Below are 14,960 nucleotides of genomic sequence, written 5' to 3' on the forward strand. Positions count from 1 at the left end.
CAAAAAAATACTACTGTTAGTATTGTCTGTCACATGTACAGTATTCAGTGGCTATAAGGTATTGTTCTCTCCTTCAGAGTGTTGTCTTGGGTGTATTAGCCTTTATCTCAAGTATTTGTAAGATATTATATGACAGTGGAGATATCTACTGCCTAGTTTTCAAAAATTTTAAACAAAAAAAACTTATCATAGCTATTCCCAAAGAGTTCGAGTTAAGAGAAGTCTATTAATTCAGAAAAAATGTGCCTACTTGCCAGATTACCTATGATGATACTCTAAGACTGATCATTTTCCTTGATAACTTAAATCAAATAATCAAGGCTCTATCACTTGGATCCAGCCAATAATTTATAATCCTGCTGACACATCCAACAAGGGGCAGAACAGTCAATGGAAAAGCTCCAAAGTCTCATAAAAAGAGTCTCAGAAACTTATACAATTGTATAAGAAACAAATTTTGAGAAGAATTTTTATTTTGCATTGGAGCCAGAATGATATTAAATCAACTGTAGTGTTAGTGTGACTTAAGTGTCCTCTACCCTGCCAATTTAATCTTTATTTCATAAATGTGAGCATGAAGCTGCAGCTAGAAAAGGAAGAAAGAGATAGGGAGAAAAGAGACAGAAACTAAAAAAGATGGAGATGAGAGGACAAACCAATCAGATTTGGAATTACCAGTCAGCAGAAGTTTAGGGGAAAAAAAATCACCGAGTGAAATCGTACATTTACTCTGAGAGAGTATCCTTTCACATTGCCTTCTAGGTGATCTCTGAGCTCCTCCAGCTTTCGATGGAGCTACATGTAAACATCAGAAAATGAATTGAAAAAGCAACTTGTTCTCTTTTCAGCTTTCCTTTTTCCTTTTAAAAATAAGATCACAGCATTATACATTTCTCACTGCCTTTGGCAAACATTTCAAAACATCAAAGATCTTTGTATAACACAAGAATACATGCTCAATAAACCTGGGACTGGGAAGCCAATGTTTTATTTTAATTACAGCATCTTTTCTCCCCAAAGTGTAAGAGAAAATAAATACTCTAACTATCCTTATAATCCCCTAGAGATTCACTTTAAAATTTTCTATTTGGTAGAAATATAGAGTAAAAACATTTAAAAGTTATGAAATTTGCCTTTCTTTCCCAAACACACTTTTTGATTTAAAGTAAGTTGATTGAATCCTAACATGTATATTTTTTCTTATACATATATATGTGTATATACATAATCATACTGTATATACATTGAAAAATAATAAACACAGAATTATAACTTGAAGTTCTATACAGCCAAAAGTTGAATTTAGAGATAATTGAACACACACACACTTGTACACACAATCCAGTTTATAGCAGATGTTGCTGCACTTACGGATGCCATTTTATCTTTATTTCACTATCGATAATTTCTATAAAGTTACATCACACTGCACTTTTTCACTTTAACCTGATTTATAATCCATAGGCTAAACAATAATGGACTTATCTTCCCTGAAAGAAAAAGATAAAATATGATACCTCACAATAGACAGTGAGGAATGCTACTGATATATCATTGGGATGCATAAAATTATATTTTTCTGACTGAATAATTTTAACTTGCCTTGATTTTGAAACAGGAATACAATCAACACTTCCCATCCCCTCTCATTATCCTTAGTGAAAAAAACAAAACAAAATAAAAAAACAAAAACAAAAAAACCAAACAGAATAAACCACTACCCAGTATACAGCAGTGTTAGAGAACAGAGAAGATGGCTTGTCTGGAATAAAGGACACAAACATACAAACACACCTTCATCCATGTGCACTCATGTATGTGCACACACGCAAATAAATAAACGACAACAAAAAAAGTAAAATTAAGAAGGCAGAAGAGGCAAGGAGAAGAAGGAGTGCAGAAAAATTAGTGCTTCATTAACTGGTAAGTGGAAATGAATAGGAAGTGTATAAATTTTGAATTGATTTAATATTAGTCCTCAAGGTAGTTAATGGAAGTTTGAAATATCCAGATGCAGTGAACTATCGATCATTTTGATTAACAGATAGTAATGCTGTTAGGACAAATGGGACTAAGAGATACAAGTAATGGTTAATTTGGTAGGGAAATTCCTCTGTACATTTTTAAAATTCAGCAAATTTTCTAACTTGTATTTATAGTGGCAGCATTAAAAGTGATCAATGACTATGTTTCTAAAGGATGCTAACTGGCTTACCTTTTCATTGTGATTGAATGTTAGAGTATCAAGTGCCCAAGATATATTGACCAAATAGTATTTAACAACTAGCAATGGGACCATCAGATCAGATATCTTTAAGCTGTGTATTAGGAGGTTACATACACAAATGGGCAAACATTTGGATATATGTTTCCATTGATTGTTACATAAATTATTAATTAAAAAAACAAAGGGGATTAAGTATTTAAATACTATTACCTATGTGTGAGCCCATTATACCAGCATCATATAAAATTCCTTTTCTAATTCTTAAGATTCATTATATATAACACATGTTACTATTTCATAATAGTTATTTTTCTGGAATGAACTATAAATGGTAATGACACTAACATAAAATTTAGTTACTTTTTAGAAAAAAAGCAAAAAGGGAAGATAATATTCTAAAAATAAATATTAGTTCTCTGTGTAACAGGAACTTAACACATAGTCAGTGACATCAATCAGAGGAACGGTTTACTCTAGAACCCCAAATTATAGGCACCTGTAATGAGACAGTTGCCCTTTCTCTTGTTTGTGGTGCCATTCAAAGCTAGTTATTTGGCAGCTTGCCTTCAGCTGGTTGCTCTATGTGCAGCTGAAACAAACAAAAAAAATATGACCCAACAGCCAATAAAAATATTAAAATAAAAAATGGGATGGTGAAAAATGGAAAAAGCCCCCTTCCTCCCACCACCCTCCAAAAAGGAAGAAGTGTAGGCTAATAGACGAAATCTTGCCAAAAAAAAATGTTAGAAACATATTTACTTTGAGGGATCCAACTCTACTAGCAACTCCTTTGCTTTCATCCGGCCGTCTAATTTGCTACAATGAGGGAAGATGGGTAAAAAAGACAGAATAAAGAAAAAGTGAACTTAAAAATTTTTCTACACATTAGTAAATACATGCAAAACATCAACCGACTCTTATGAGGTAACTCTTAGGATGCCAAGGAGTTAACTAACCCAGAGCCTATATGACATGCTCTGCAAATAGGCTGGTTACTAGAATTCAGTCTTGATTATAGCACTGTTCCTGAGATTAGGAAATGGGCACTTACTTTTGGTTATCTTGGGGACTTCTGATGTAGCAGTATCTGGAGTAGTGTTAACATTTGCATTTGGTTTATGAAAAACAAAGAATTACAAATATACCTATGCAGAGAACTTTGTCTCTTTAAGGGTTATAGTGTTTATCCCACTGTTATATCAGAAACATCAATGGTATGACTAGAAACATGAGTGTTCCCTAACTGGAAATATCAGTTCTAACAAGCATCATTCTTGATAGGTGACAGAGTGACGCTCCTCTGCTTGCTGACCGAAGTGCTGAGGTTGTTCAGCTGTCACTAAGATTCCCAATTGAATAATTGTGCTGCCCAACCAGAAAATTTTAATGCCAGACCAATGTTAAATACATTTGCTTCCTCAAAACTTTTGTTATTTCAGTTAAATTTTCCTGTTGGGTAAGATAGGGAAAACTAAAACTGCCATTTTAAAAACTGGTTTCATCTCACTATATAAATGAGAAAAGATTCTCAACACAAAGTATTTCATTTGATGAGGTACAATTTGAAATTTTTTTTTGTTTTTTCATAGAGCTGTAACAAGAACTAATATCTGTTTAGAGAGGAACACAAATAAAAAAAGTAGGGAAGAAGGATGAGGAAGCTTCAGACCAAGTGTTTTTACACTATGGGATCCTACACGTGCAGAATGATGGTCTCCATTCAGACCAGCATAGGTCAAGTTAGCTGTGATGCTCCTGTTTGTGTGAGTGTGTGTTGTGTGTTTGTTTTTTGTTTTTGGAGATGGTAGAGGAAGCATCAATGTGATGCCAGGTTCCAAGTGTTAAAGTCCTCAGGAAAAATAAAACGGACCATGCTACAAAATTGTATTTCCTGGAGTCAGCCTGTAGATTATCTTATCCCTTTTGGAACACCACTGATAGCATATGTAGCCTGCTTAGGAATAACAGTGAGAAAATGTAATTTTCATTTTGAAAAAAAGCATCTTGGTACATAAGAATTATGTTAACTTTTGGTTTTACTTGATATAGTTTTTACTAATTCTTCAGCATTAACTAAATATTATACACAAAAGATAATCACCAATGCTCATTTTTGGTCAAACAGAATTCTTAAAATTAGAAACAATGAATACTAATTAGAATGGGAACACTGTAAAAGAGGGCTTCTGAATGGGCAGGGTGCTTATAATATCTAGTCCTTCTCTTGTGCTATTTTCTTTGATCTTAGAGAATATCTTTATACCAAAAGCTGTTTGCCATTTTAAGTGGAGACTCACAATATCTTGATTATAAACTAGGTAATTTCCTGTAAAAACATAAAGTCTAATGCCCCATATTGCTTTCTGAAAACTTTTAGCAGCTGTGAAGACTTTCAGAATTGTTACCTGTAACAAGTGAATACCATTTTCTATACTGTGTTTTATTTCTAGAAGGCTTAAAATTACATCAATTCTGGCAACATGAGGTATCTTCTTCAAGGTTATATGTTAACAACAACTCTAGGAGCAACATCCACAGTTCCTGACTTCTAGTTTAAAGTTGTATTCCCTCTATAGGCCTGGAAATAAAAGGGTTTGAAAAAAATTGATGCTTATAAGAAGATGTATTTGTATATATATGCCTTTGTCTTGTGTGTGTTTCTGTCTCTCCATCGATGAAAGAAATTTTATGTTACTGTATTTATTTATGGAAGAAAATTTTCCTCAACCTTTCAGTTCCAAATGCAAGTGCAATTACTGAAATTTAATGAGTTATAAGAAAGAATAGCCATCCATGAACTCCAAATGTAAAAAATAGGCTATAATACAAATTTAATAAAAGATTTTTGGGAGCAGACAGCTCAACTGTTAATGCTTGAAATCAATTTTCTGTATAAGTCTGACTTTGGAAACTTAGACTATCATAAGAGGAAGACTTTAGAAAACCAATATGGTTATTATCAAAGCCAGAGTGGTTGTAATTCAAGTATAAATCAAGTGATTTTTTTTTTTTTTGGTGGCTCCTGAACCAGGTATAATAGCTAATACTGAAAACCTTCAGACAGAATTTGAAAAAGATATGTCTGATAAACTAAAATTTGAGAACTAGAGAAAAGTCACATCAATGGGTTTTAAAATTTAATACTCTCATTTATTCTAGTAAACCCTTAATCATCAATTATGATGTAGTATAAATAAAATAAATTAATAGCTAATCCAAATGCCTGATTATTATTTTTCTTTCATAATAATTTATAAGTAATCACAAAAGATTAGCATTTGGATGAGAAAATAACTTTACTCTTCACAATAATTGTAAGAGCCTCACATCATTAGCTAATTTTACATATATTTGCCTATGAGGCTAAACATTTTGCATCAGTAACTAACAGGAGTTAAACTGCAAATATTTATATTACATATAGGATCACTGCAACATAAATTAAATTTCAGAATTGGATGTAAAGAACTGTGGGGATTATGAATGTTGAGATTATTAGTGTACATTTGTTGAAAATTAAAATGTAGTAAAACAAAAAATGTTATCCCTAATAATTTTTCTACCCTGAAGAAAAACCTTTTTATAAACATTTCATTGAGATTTCAAAAGATATAAATCAGAGGGTCAAAAACATTTCAATTTTCAATTGAGCTCTCAGCTAGAATATATTTAACAAAATATCTATTAAAAATAGTCTGAAAATATTGCAATGTATCATCTCTTTTGCAACCTTCCATTAAGCTTTCCTTAGAGATTAATTACTGAGGAATCTATCCACAAGGATCGATTACCAGAATGTGGCCTGTAAAGCAGTGAAATGATTCTGCTATTTGTATTTACCTTTTTTATAAGAATTTGAATTCTAGAAATATCATGCAATAAAAGAAACTGTCTGGATGCTAATAGAGTACGGGGTTGTTGACTCTCTTTGATTTAGTCCAATTCTCCAAACCTGAGTTCCACTGTAAAATTATTTCCACTGTTAACAAGGTAGAAAATTACCCCATTCTTCCTTTACCTCTCTTGCCAATAATAAGTAGTTGTAAATGTTATATTTGTATTAAAGCAAACATATAGATTTTGGCATAGAAACCCAACTTCATATTCATTTTTAAAATAAAATATAAAATGAAAGAAGTTTTAGGATTGTAAAAACCAGATTAAGTTATGTGCCTGTATCCCGGGGTGTCTGTATTTACACATCTCTTTGTGAAAAAATCTGAGAAAAGATTGTATATTTTCTGTGTTTGAACTCACATTTAGAGAGGTTATGGGCTTTCTGGAGACATAAATTAAAAAAAAGCTCAGCTACTTTGAAATTCTTTCTAAGGTCTTTTCATTGAACTTAGACTCTCATTTATGGAATGTCTAATGTAGATCTTCCCTCTTTTTCTCATGATATATATTGATTTGAATTAAATTGCATAGATTAAACACATTCCTTTTTTTTTTTTTAACAGGAATTGAACTGGTGTATTTTAAGAATTACCTAATTTACATTCAGAACTATTCTGAGAAACAAATATTTCTAACCCTATTTTTTTTTCCAGGTTCTCATTTTATTTTATTTTATTTTATTTTTTTACAAATAGTTTATTGTCAAATTAGTTTCTACATAACACTCAGTGCTCATCCCCAAAGTGCCCTCCTCCATGCCCATCCCTCCCTCCCCCCCACATCCATCAGTCCTCAGTTTTTGTCAGCATTCAAGAGTCTCTCATGGTTTGCCTCTCTCCCTATTTTATTATGCTACTTTTTTAAAGTATGGGTATCATTGAAAGGAAATAAAACTTTTATCTTAGAAATTGTTTATCTTCCAACCAAACCACTCAGTATATATTGGAACAGTTATAGATTGTTTCTGGTAGTTATGATTTGGAAATTTTTAAAAATGTTTTACTCTAGAGCTAAAATTTAAACATACTCTTAAAATAAATACTTTTTGGGATCTGGTTAATATTTCAATCTACTATATTTCAGCTCTGTTGTTTCATCATTAAACAATTTGATTTCATATGTGATTTATTGCAGTAAAGTAAAAAAGAGGGAAGAAAGAAATGCAAGTAAGATAAGTTATATGTCAAGGAAAAAGAAATACTCTAATGCATTTCTGAAGAAAAGCAATCTGATTATAAAGTAAACCAATAAAACGTGGCAAAGGTTAATGAAACAACGAGAAGTAAAAAAATCAGAATCTTGGTAGCAGACACAGATCCACCAACATCTTCCCTAAAAAGAATTTTATCCTTAGGAGATTCTTTATTTTCAAGGATCTGATTTCTCATAGTATATTAACATTTGAAATTATTCATTTATAGTTTATTATGGATTTAAATTTTGATCTTTAAGTTTCTATAATAGCTTTGATCCCAAAACAAACTACAAATTTTTAGACTTTTAAGCAACTTATTCCCTGCCAGAGCATAATGCAATTCATGATTTTTTTTCCAAAATTTTTTTATCTCTCTGAAAAGAAATTATAAAGCCCATCAATGATGTGATAAGAGTTACTATGCACTTTGAAATAACTTAAATAGTACAGTGTATGTTATTAAGGATTATTTATTATTATATATGAAACAGAAAAAAATTTATTTTCAAACTTCCACTGAAATATGATACAATTTTCTACCCAGCAAGATTAAGGATATTAAGGACAGAATGGCTTAGCCTAGATATAAAAATGCTCTGGTATAAACAAATAAATAGTTGGCTTTATGAATATTTGTTATAAATCTGAAAGTAAGCAAGACATCTCTCTCATTACCAGATTCTATTTAAATAACAAAACAAATATTTTTTATTTTTCTGGTTTAAAACATAATATAGATTATAAAACAACTTGGAATTCTGTCTCTGTGCTGTACTTTTTACTAATTTTTCTGGCCACGTGTTTTATTTTCAGCATTTTCCTGTTTAAATATTTCAAAAGATATGAACTTTTAGGTTATTAAAAATACATAACTCATATATGTATGTACTATAAGTTTTTTAACCATAGACATTAAGGTTGGTTCTAAGTTTTCATGAATATGAAAAATGCTATGATAAATAATTTTGTACATAAGTCTCCGAGGCTTCTTTGATAATTTCCACTGGATAAATTTCTGATAACTATAATTGATTAAAATGTAAGAAAAATTTTAAGGTTATATATATACATATATATATATATGGTTGTTCACTTGAAAGGGAACACAAATTTATATTCCTACTAGTATGAACAGGAATATTCATGTCACTGCTCATTATAGCATGGATATTATAATTTAAAAATGTTTAACAGCTGGATTGCAAAATTTGTATTGTTTTAAATTTTAAATAGATTTCTAGTGAGGGTACATTTTTTCTGACATATTTCTTTGCTGAATTTATTTCTTTTTTTAAAGATGGCTATTCCTTATCTTTATTCATTTCTTTTTTTCCTATGATATTAGAAGAGCTCTTTTGGGCTATCAACACTTTATCTGTTAGATTTGTTGTAATTTTTTTTTCAGTATCAGCTCCACGACAAGGTCCTTGAAGGCAGGGTTAGTAAGTCTTTATATTGCTGCATTCCCAACACCTAGCATGGTATTTGACATAATATGCATTAAAAAATATTGATTGCATAAATTTCTGAATTAATGTATTATTCTGTCTTTAATAAAAGTAGAATGACTAGGGAGAGCAGATAATCCTGAAGTTTTGGACAAGAAAGTACATGATCGGTTTTAGAATATATATCATTTTACAATAAAAAGATCTAGAGACTCTTTTACTTTGGGATATGCACTGTATTAAAGTCATAAGTGAGACAGGTCAGTAATTTTTTTTCAACTGCTTTTTGCACAAAACAACCCTCAAACCATATCAATTTATAGAAATCAAAGCTCTTAAATTAGACTGAATGATTGGTGTTCTTAATTTCACTATTCCTTGTATTTCTACAGATATTACTTTCCTATCTTCCTATAACTTAAAATAGAACTCTAGTGGATACCAAAAGAAACCAATAATCCATTTACAAGAGATGAGCTTGATCTGAATAAGAAAGATCTGAAATGAGATTAAAACATTTTCAGTTGATAATCTCTAACTTTATATAGTAGCATGGAATGGAAAAGCTTGAAAAAATAAGTGTAAATTATTTTATATTAATTAGATATTAATATATTATCAAAGAGAAGGGGTAAATAGAGTGATAATATTTATTCCATTAGTATAGAAATTTATTTCAGAGGAATGAGATTATAGGCCTACAGGTGACTTCAGAGACTACTTAATTTAATACCAGGATATTACAGAAATAGAAACTGAAGTCTACTAGGCTGTAAAAAAGTTATAAAGTGGCAGACTAGGGTTGATACTCAATAGTGCCTACATACTCTACATACTCAACGTTGTTAATTTTTCAAACAGCTTTGATTCCATAAGTTTTAAATGTCTGCCAGTAAATCAGTCAAATGCAAATGCTAAACTTGATTCTTCCATAATATCATTAAACTGAATTTATGAATATGTAAAATACTCTCTTTTGGGTATCCATATAAATTATAGGAATCTAAGGCCTATAAATCCTGCATATGCTTTTAAAGGTAGAATTAATACAAGCTGCTAAGTTTAACTAAGAGAAAACTCTAAAACATTTAACTTCTAGAAAATTATTACACCATTGTTTTTAAAACTGGGAAATAGGAAACACCTAATATATCCAAATAGTCTGGGAAAAAAACCATGCTACATCCACAAAATAGAATACCAAACAACAAGTAATAATAATGTTGCAGAAGATAATTTTTAAAAATCTAAAGAAGTTCATGACTTAGATGTTCATATTACTAAATGAATGGGATAGGTTAAAATATATAGTTTAATAATAACAGCTAACCTTTAGTGAGCACTTACATTTCAAACACTGTGATAAACTATTTGCATTTTAAAATTTAAACCTTAAAAAACTCTATGAGGTAGGTAGTATTTTTTTTCATTTTATAGATTACGTAAGTAAGGTTATAGAGGTAAAGAAACTTTCTGAAAGCTGCACATCTGGTAAATAATAAACCTGACATTCCTCACCAGGCCTGTCAGACCACAGAACCTGAGCTTCTAATCACTGCTTTCCCATTATTCTCCATTTATATAAAGTATTTGAATTTAAAGAAAAAAGAACAGAATAACATATAGCAAAATTTAAAAGTTGCTATTTACTAAGAGTAGTTATACAGGATTTTTTTTTTTTTTTTGCTGTAAAATAAGCATATATATTACTTTTTAAATTAAAGAAAAAAAAAAGGCCATGCCACTTATAGACTATCTAAGCTATAAAACTGTTAACTCTATAGCTAATAATTTCTGGTTAGCTATATCTTTTCAGGGTAATTAATCAAAATGCATTTGCAAGTTCAGATTCCAGGATGGCGATTATACATTTCACAGTTAAGTTAGACTCAACTTGAGTGATGAACATACTTCTGTGAACATTCAATAATTAGGCAAGGGTGAGAGGAACTCCACTTTTAATTTCTATTATACATAAAGGCAGAGGAGACAATCAGATGAATGAAGAAACAGAAATCAATGTACAATCCTGCATACTTAGCAGAATGTCATAGAATAACTATTAAAAATAATTTGTAAATTCAAAATTTATAGCTAAAATATACTGTTATTATCTAATTTGTTTATCAAAATATGAAATACTTTACCATATTGGGTAGTCCCTTTTTCATTAGAAAAGAATAGAAGAGAGCCATCCTTTATTTGGAGTCTCAAAAATCTGTTTTGCTATCAAATCAGAATAAAGAGCAAAACATATGTATTGTTATAAAGGACAAAGTAGGCAATAATGAATGAGAGTAGAAATTAGTTATGTCTATAGGAGCCAGATATTTAATTCAAATGAATAAAAGAGCTTAGTGGGTATAAAGAACCGAGTGATTATTTATATATGTCAGTATTAGCCCAGTAATATCAATCTGATTTTTTTAAGGAAAAGCTGAAAATATATATTTTTATTTAGAAATCTCATCCAGTTTAAATGTTCCAAGCTAATTAAAAAAAAAAAAAAAAGAGTCATACTCAATTACATCCCTAATAAAATTATCTTCCAGTAGCTAGCTTATGACTTAAAAGAGGGCTCTCTGTGTATTTATTAGGACAGGATATCCTGAGGATAAATCAGTTGCTACCAAATACAGTAGTAGTATCACAATGGAAATGAGTAGAATTAGCTGAAAGTTACAACTTCTGGTTATGTGTCTTTAAAAGACTCTTAAAGTCTTCTCTTATTTTCAGTTAGGTAGAGAAAACTCTCTTCCCTGCCTTAGAATTAATCTGGATCACAGAGTCAGAGTGAATCATTTATAATGCTTAAGCATGGTACTGGTGGTCATTTTCATAAAGGATAAAATCTCAGGACTAAGAATATCACCATAACACTATCTTAATGGAAAATAAGATTCAGCATGCATAATTTTGACTTAGGATATTTTCAAGAAACATAAGCCAGGTTACACATTTTACTCTATTAGTCCCTTTAAGTACAGTCCATGGACCCACAACAGTCCTTAAGACCCTTTCAGGGGTCTATAAGATCAAATTATTTTAGCATTATTTTCCTTTTTCACTATACTGACACTTGCACTGATGGTACAAGAGCAATGGTTGGCACCTTAGTGCAAATCAAGAGAGTGTTTTCAACAGTCATTGTATTATTTACTACTATGTATTAATAGTTAAAAAAACCCAAAACTAACAGTTTCAAAAAAGAGAGCTAGTTTCATTTAACATTGTCCTCAATAAAACAGTAAATACGAATTTAATTATAACTTGTCCCTTGAGTATGATAAAATGGAAAATATGAATAAGATACTTCTGCATACCAAAGGATGAACACTTTCTCAAGGAAAAGCACTTCTGCAACTGAGGTGCAAGCTGAACTAGCCAGGTTTTGCACAGAACACTGTTTTTACTTGAAGGAATGAAAGAATGATGGACAGACTATGATTTATCAGACTTAGATGTTTGGTTGACATTTTCTCAAAACTGAATGAAATGAGCCTGTCAATTCAAGGAAAACAAGACAGGATTTGTTTCTTTTTTGCCAAGGATAACATTCTAGCTTTTAAATGAAATTAGAAGTGTGGAAAACATATATTACCATGAACTTGAGAACTTCCAATGCTTCCAAGACTTTTTTTTTTTTTTTGAGAAGTTTGTTGGTTATATCAATGAAGATAATTTTTTGGTAAAATATAATGAAATATGTCAACATTTGGAAGAACTTACACTTTCTAAGTGACCAATAAATATATTCCAAAACCATGCTCAAGTATAAGATTCATTCAAAGTTCAAGATGGACCAATAGATTTTAACATATGAGTGTGGTAGAGTCCTCAGTAGGGTTTTAGATTTCATACTTCAACTAACTTTTAATCAACTATCAATTATAAATTTTTGGTGTAGTGTCCACAAAAAGAATATCTGCAATTATGTGAAAATGCTTGTTATTTCTTGTCTAACTACATAACTGTATGAACCTGAATTTGTTTCTTCATATTTCAACCCAAACAACATATCACAACAGACTAAAGTACAGAAGTAGATTTAAGAATACAGTTGTCTTCTATTAAACCAGACATCAAAATATATCTGAAACATGTAAAACAATGCCATGTTTTTCAAAATTTTTTGTTTTGGAAAATATTTTGTCATAACAATGTTGTTTATGTTAACATATAAAGGCTTTATTGTTATTTTGAAGCAAATAAATAAACATTAAAATTTTTCTCAGTTTTAATTTCTAGTAAATATTGCTAGATATAATCCACATAAGCTATTTGGGATCCTTAAAAATGTAGGGTTCCTGAGACTGCTAAGTTTGAGAATTGTCAGATTTGACCCATAATGTAGAGACAATTATTTGCTTAGTATTCCCCAGATAGGGCAATTAACTTTGTACAAAAGAAAACTTATATTTTTATGCCCAAAAACCAAAACTTTTGATGTTACTAATTCTGTGCTTTCCAAGCATTTTGGCCTTGTATATATAGAACCCATAAATTTCTATTTGTCATTAACAATTGAACAGATGTTGATATACCAATATAGGTATGATTTCAGACAAAAGCAAAGAAATTTAGTATTCAAAGTAGTCTTACTGGTTTTGTTTAGCTCTTCAAAACAGTAGAAAATAATTTGTGGGTTCCACTTAATGTTTTTATCTAGGGTAGAATTTTAGCAACTTCACAAGATTCTCCAGAGACGTGGGACCCTCAGGCTTCAAATAAATGAACTAACCCTATCACACAGTCACCCTGGTGTTCAAAAAGGAAAACAGTGACAATGTGGAATCATTTGTACAAACTAATATGAGAAGAAAAAAATCTCAGAGGGAATATAGATACTTGACCTGATACTAGATCAATAATGTCATTTTTATATGTAAAGGAAACCACACTGCCTTTCAGATATACACATTAAAACTGTGAATGAAGAAAATCGTTTATTCTTTATCCAGAAAAATCTAAATTCATTTGCTCAAAGGAAAATAATAGAAACCTACAGTGAAATCATAATTCTGCATTTTGTTTGAATATAAGATTAGACATTAGTGCATTAAATGAACACATCCTTCATATTACGGTTATTTCAATACATATACTTTTTAGTTATTTCATAAACTTTAGTTTTAGATAGATAGTATTTGTGTTTTCTTCCTGAGAGGGAAAAAATCTTGTTGCTTAGTCTGAGCATAAAATCTTACTCTAATCTCTAAAGGACAGGGAATATGTAACAATAGACTATATTTATTTTTTAAAGTCAAACCTCAGATGCTTAGGGAACAAAAAGATAATTAAATTCGTCCTTAAAAATTATTCCCTATTTTCACAACATCTACTGGGAATGGTGAACTGATTGAAAGTTTGGAATTTTTCCCCCTTTTTGCTCTGGTAATTATTCTTTACCTTACTCTTCTTGATTTCAAATAGAGATGCTGTTACCTTTTATAATGGGAATATCAGCATTCATATAGGCTGTGAGTTATGTTCACTTTTAGCAAACCATTTTTGGTAGACTACCACCGTGTTACAATTTAAGTCTTCTAAATATTGTCCACTATTATTGAGATAGAATCTACATTATATTTGACTTCTTTGGCTAAGCCACTGTTTTACTTAGGGCTATGAAAGATTAAAATCTCATTTGTTCTTAAAAGAAATTTCACAGGGTCATAAAGTAAGTGGAGTGAAAATCATTTGTCATTTCAGACAGATTTAATTAAAAGAAAATGACTGATATAAAAGAGAAATGACTTTTTTCTCCACATACAATAAAACATCATTTTGGCAAATACGTGTTTGTTGGAGATAATGCCATTTAATAAATGTTTAGAAAAATAATACATGGTTATCTTCACTAGGTAGTGTACTAAGAAGGAAATCCAAATGGTATATTTTATAGATCTTGTCCTCACCATAGCTGATAATTAAAAAATATAAAAGGACAATCTAGGATATTATATTGTAGTATATTGTAGTAAAAATATAAATATGAATCTAAAATAATGTTTAATATTATAGTTGTTGATCTAAAAAAAAATGCACACCTAAGTTCTTTAGCTTAAATAATGACTAGCTGATAAAAAGCTACAGACAGAAAGGTTGGAGCTACGAGTTTTTAATCATAGTTTTTTAATTTAACTGTATTATATTTCACAAAGACTAGGTTAAGTGCTTCTGATGGTTATTA

The 14,960-nt window shown here is 30.4% G+C and overlaps 1 protein-coding gene across 1 annotated transcript in view; it reads right to left on the reverse strand.

The window, feature by feature from the left end:
* The window catches only part of GPHN (gephyrin), a gene marked incomplete at its 5' end in the record, with an annotated part of 348,385 nt that overhangs the window by 191,712 nt on the left and 141,713 nt on the right, over positions 1 to 14,960 (reverse strand). The window contains one exon of the mRNA XM_039240741.1: positions 2,987 to 3,043. Within this exon, the coding sequence (XP_039096672.1) occupies positions 2,987 to 3,043 (57 nt within the window). The remainder of the gene's footprint in view (positions 1 to 2,986; positions 3,044 to 14,960) is intronic.

Source organism: Hyaena hyaena, unplaced genomic scaffold (assembly GCF_003009895.1).
Source record: "Hyaena hyaena isolate Hyena2069 unplaced genomic scaffold, ASM300989v1 scaffold_179, whole genome shotgun sequence".
In the NCBI taxonomy this organism is placed as follows: Eukaryota; Metazoa; Chordata; class Mammalia; order Carnivora; family Hyaenidae; genus Hyaena; species Hyaena hyaena.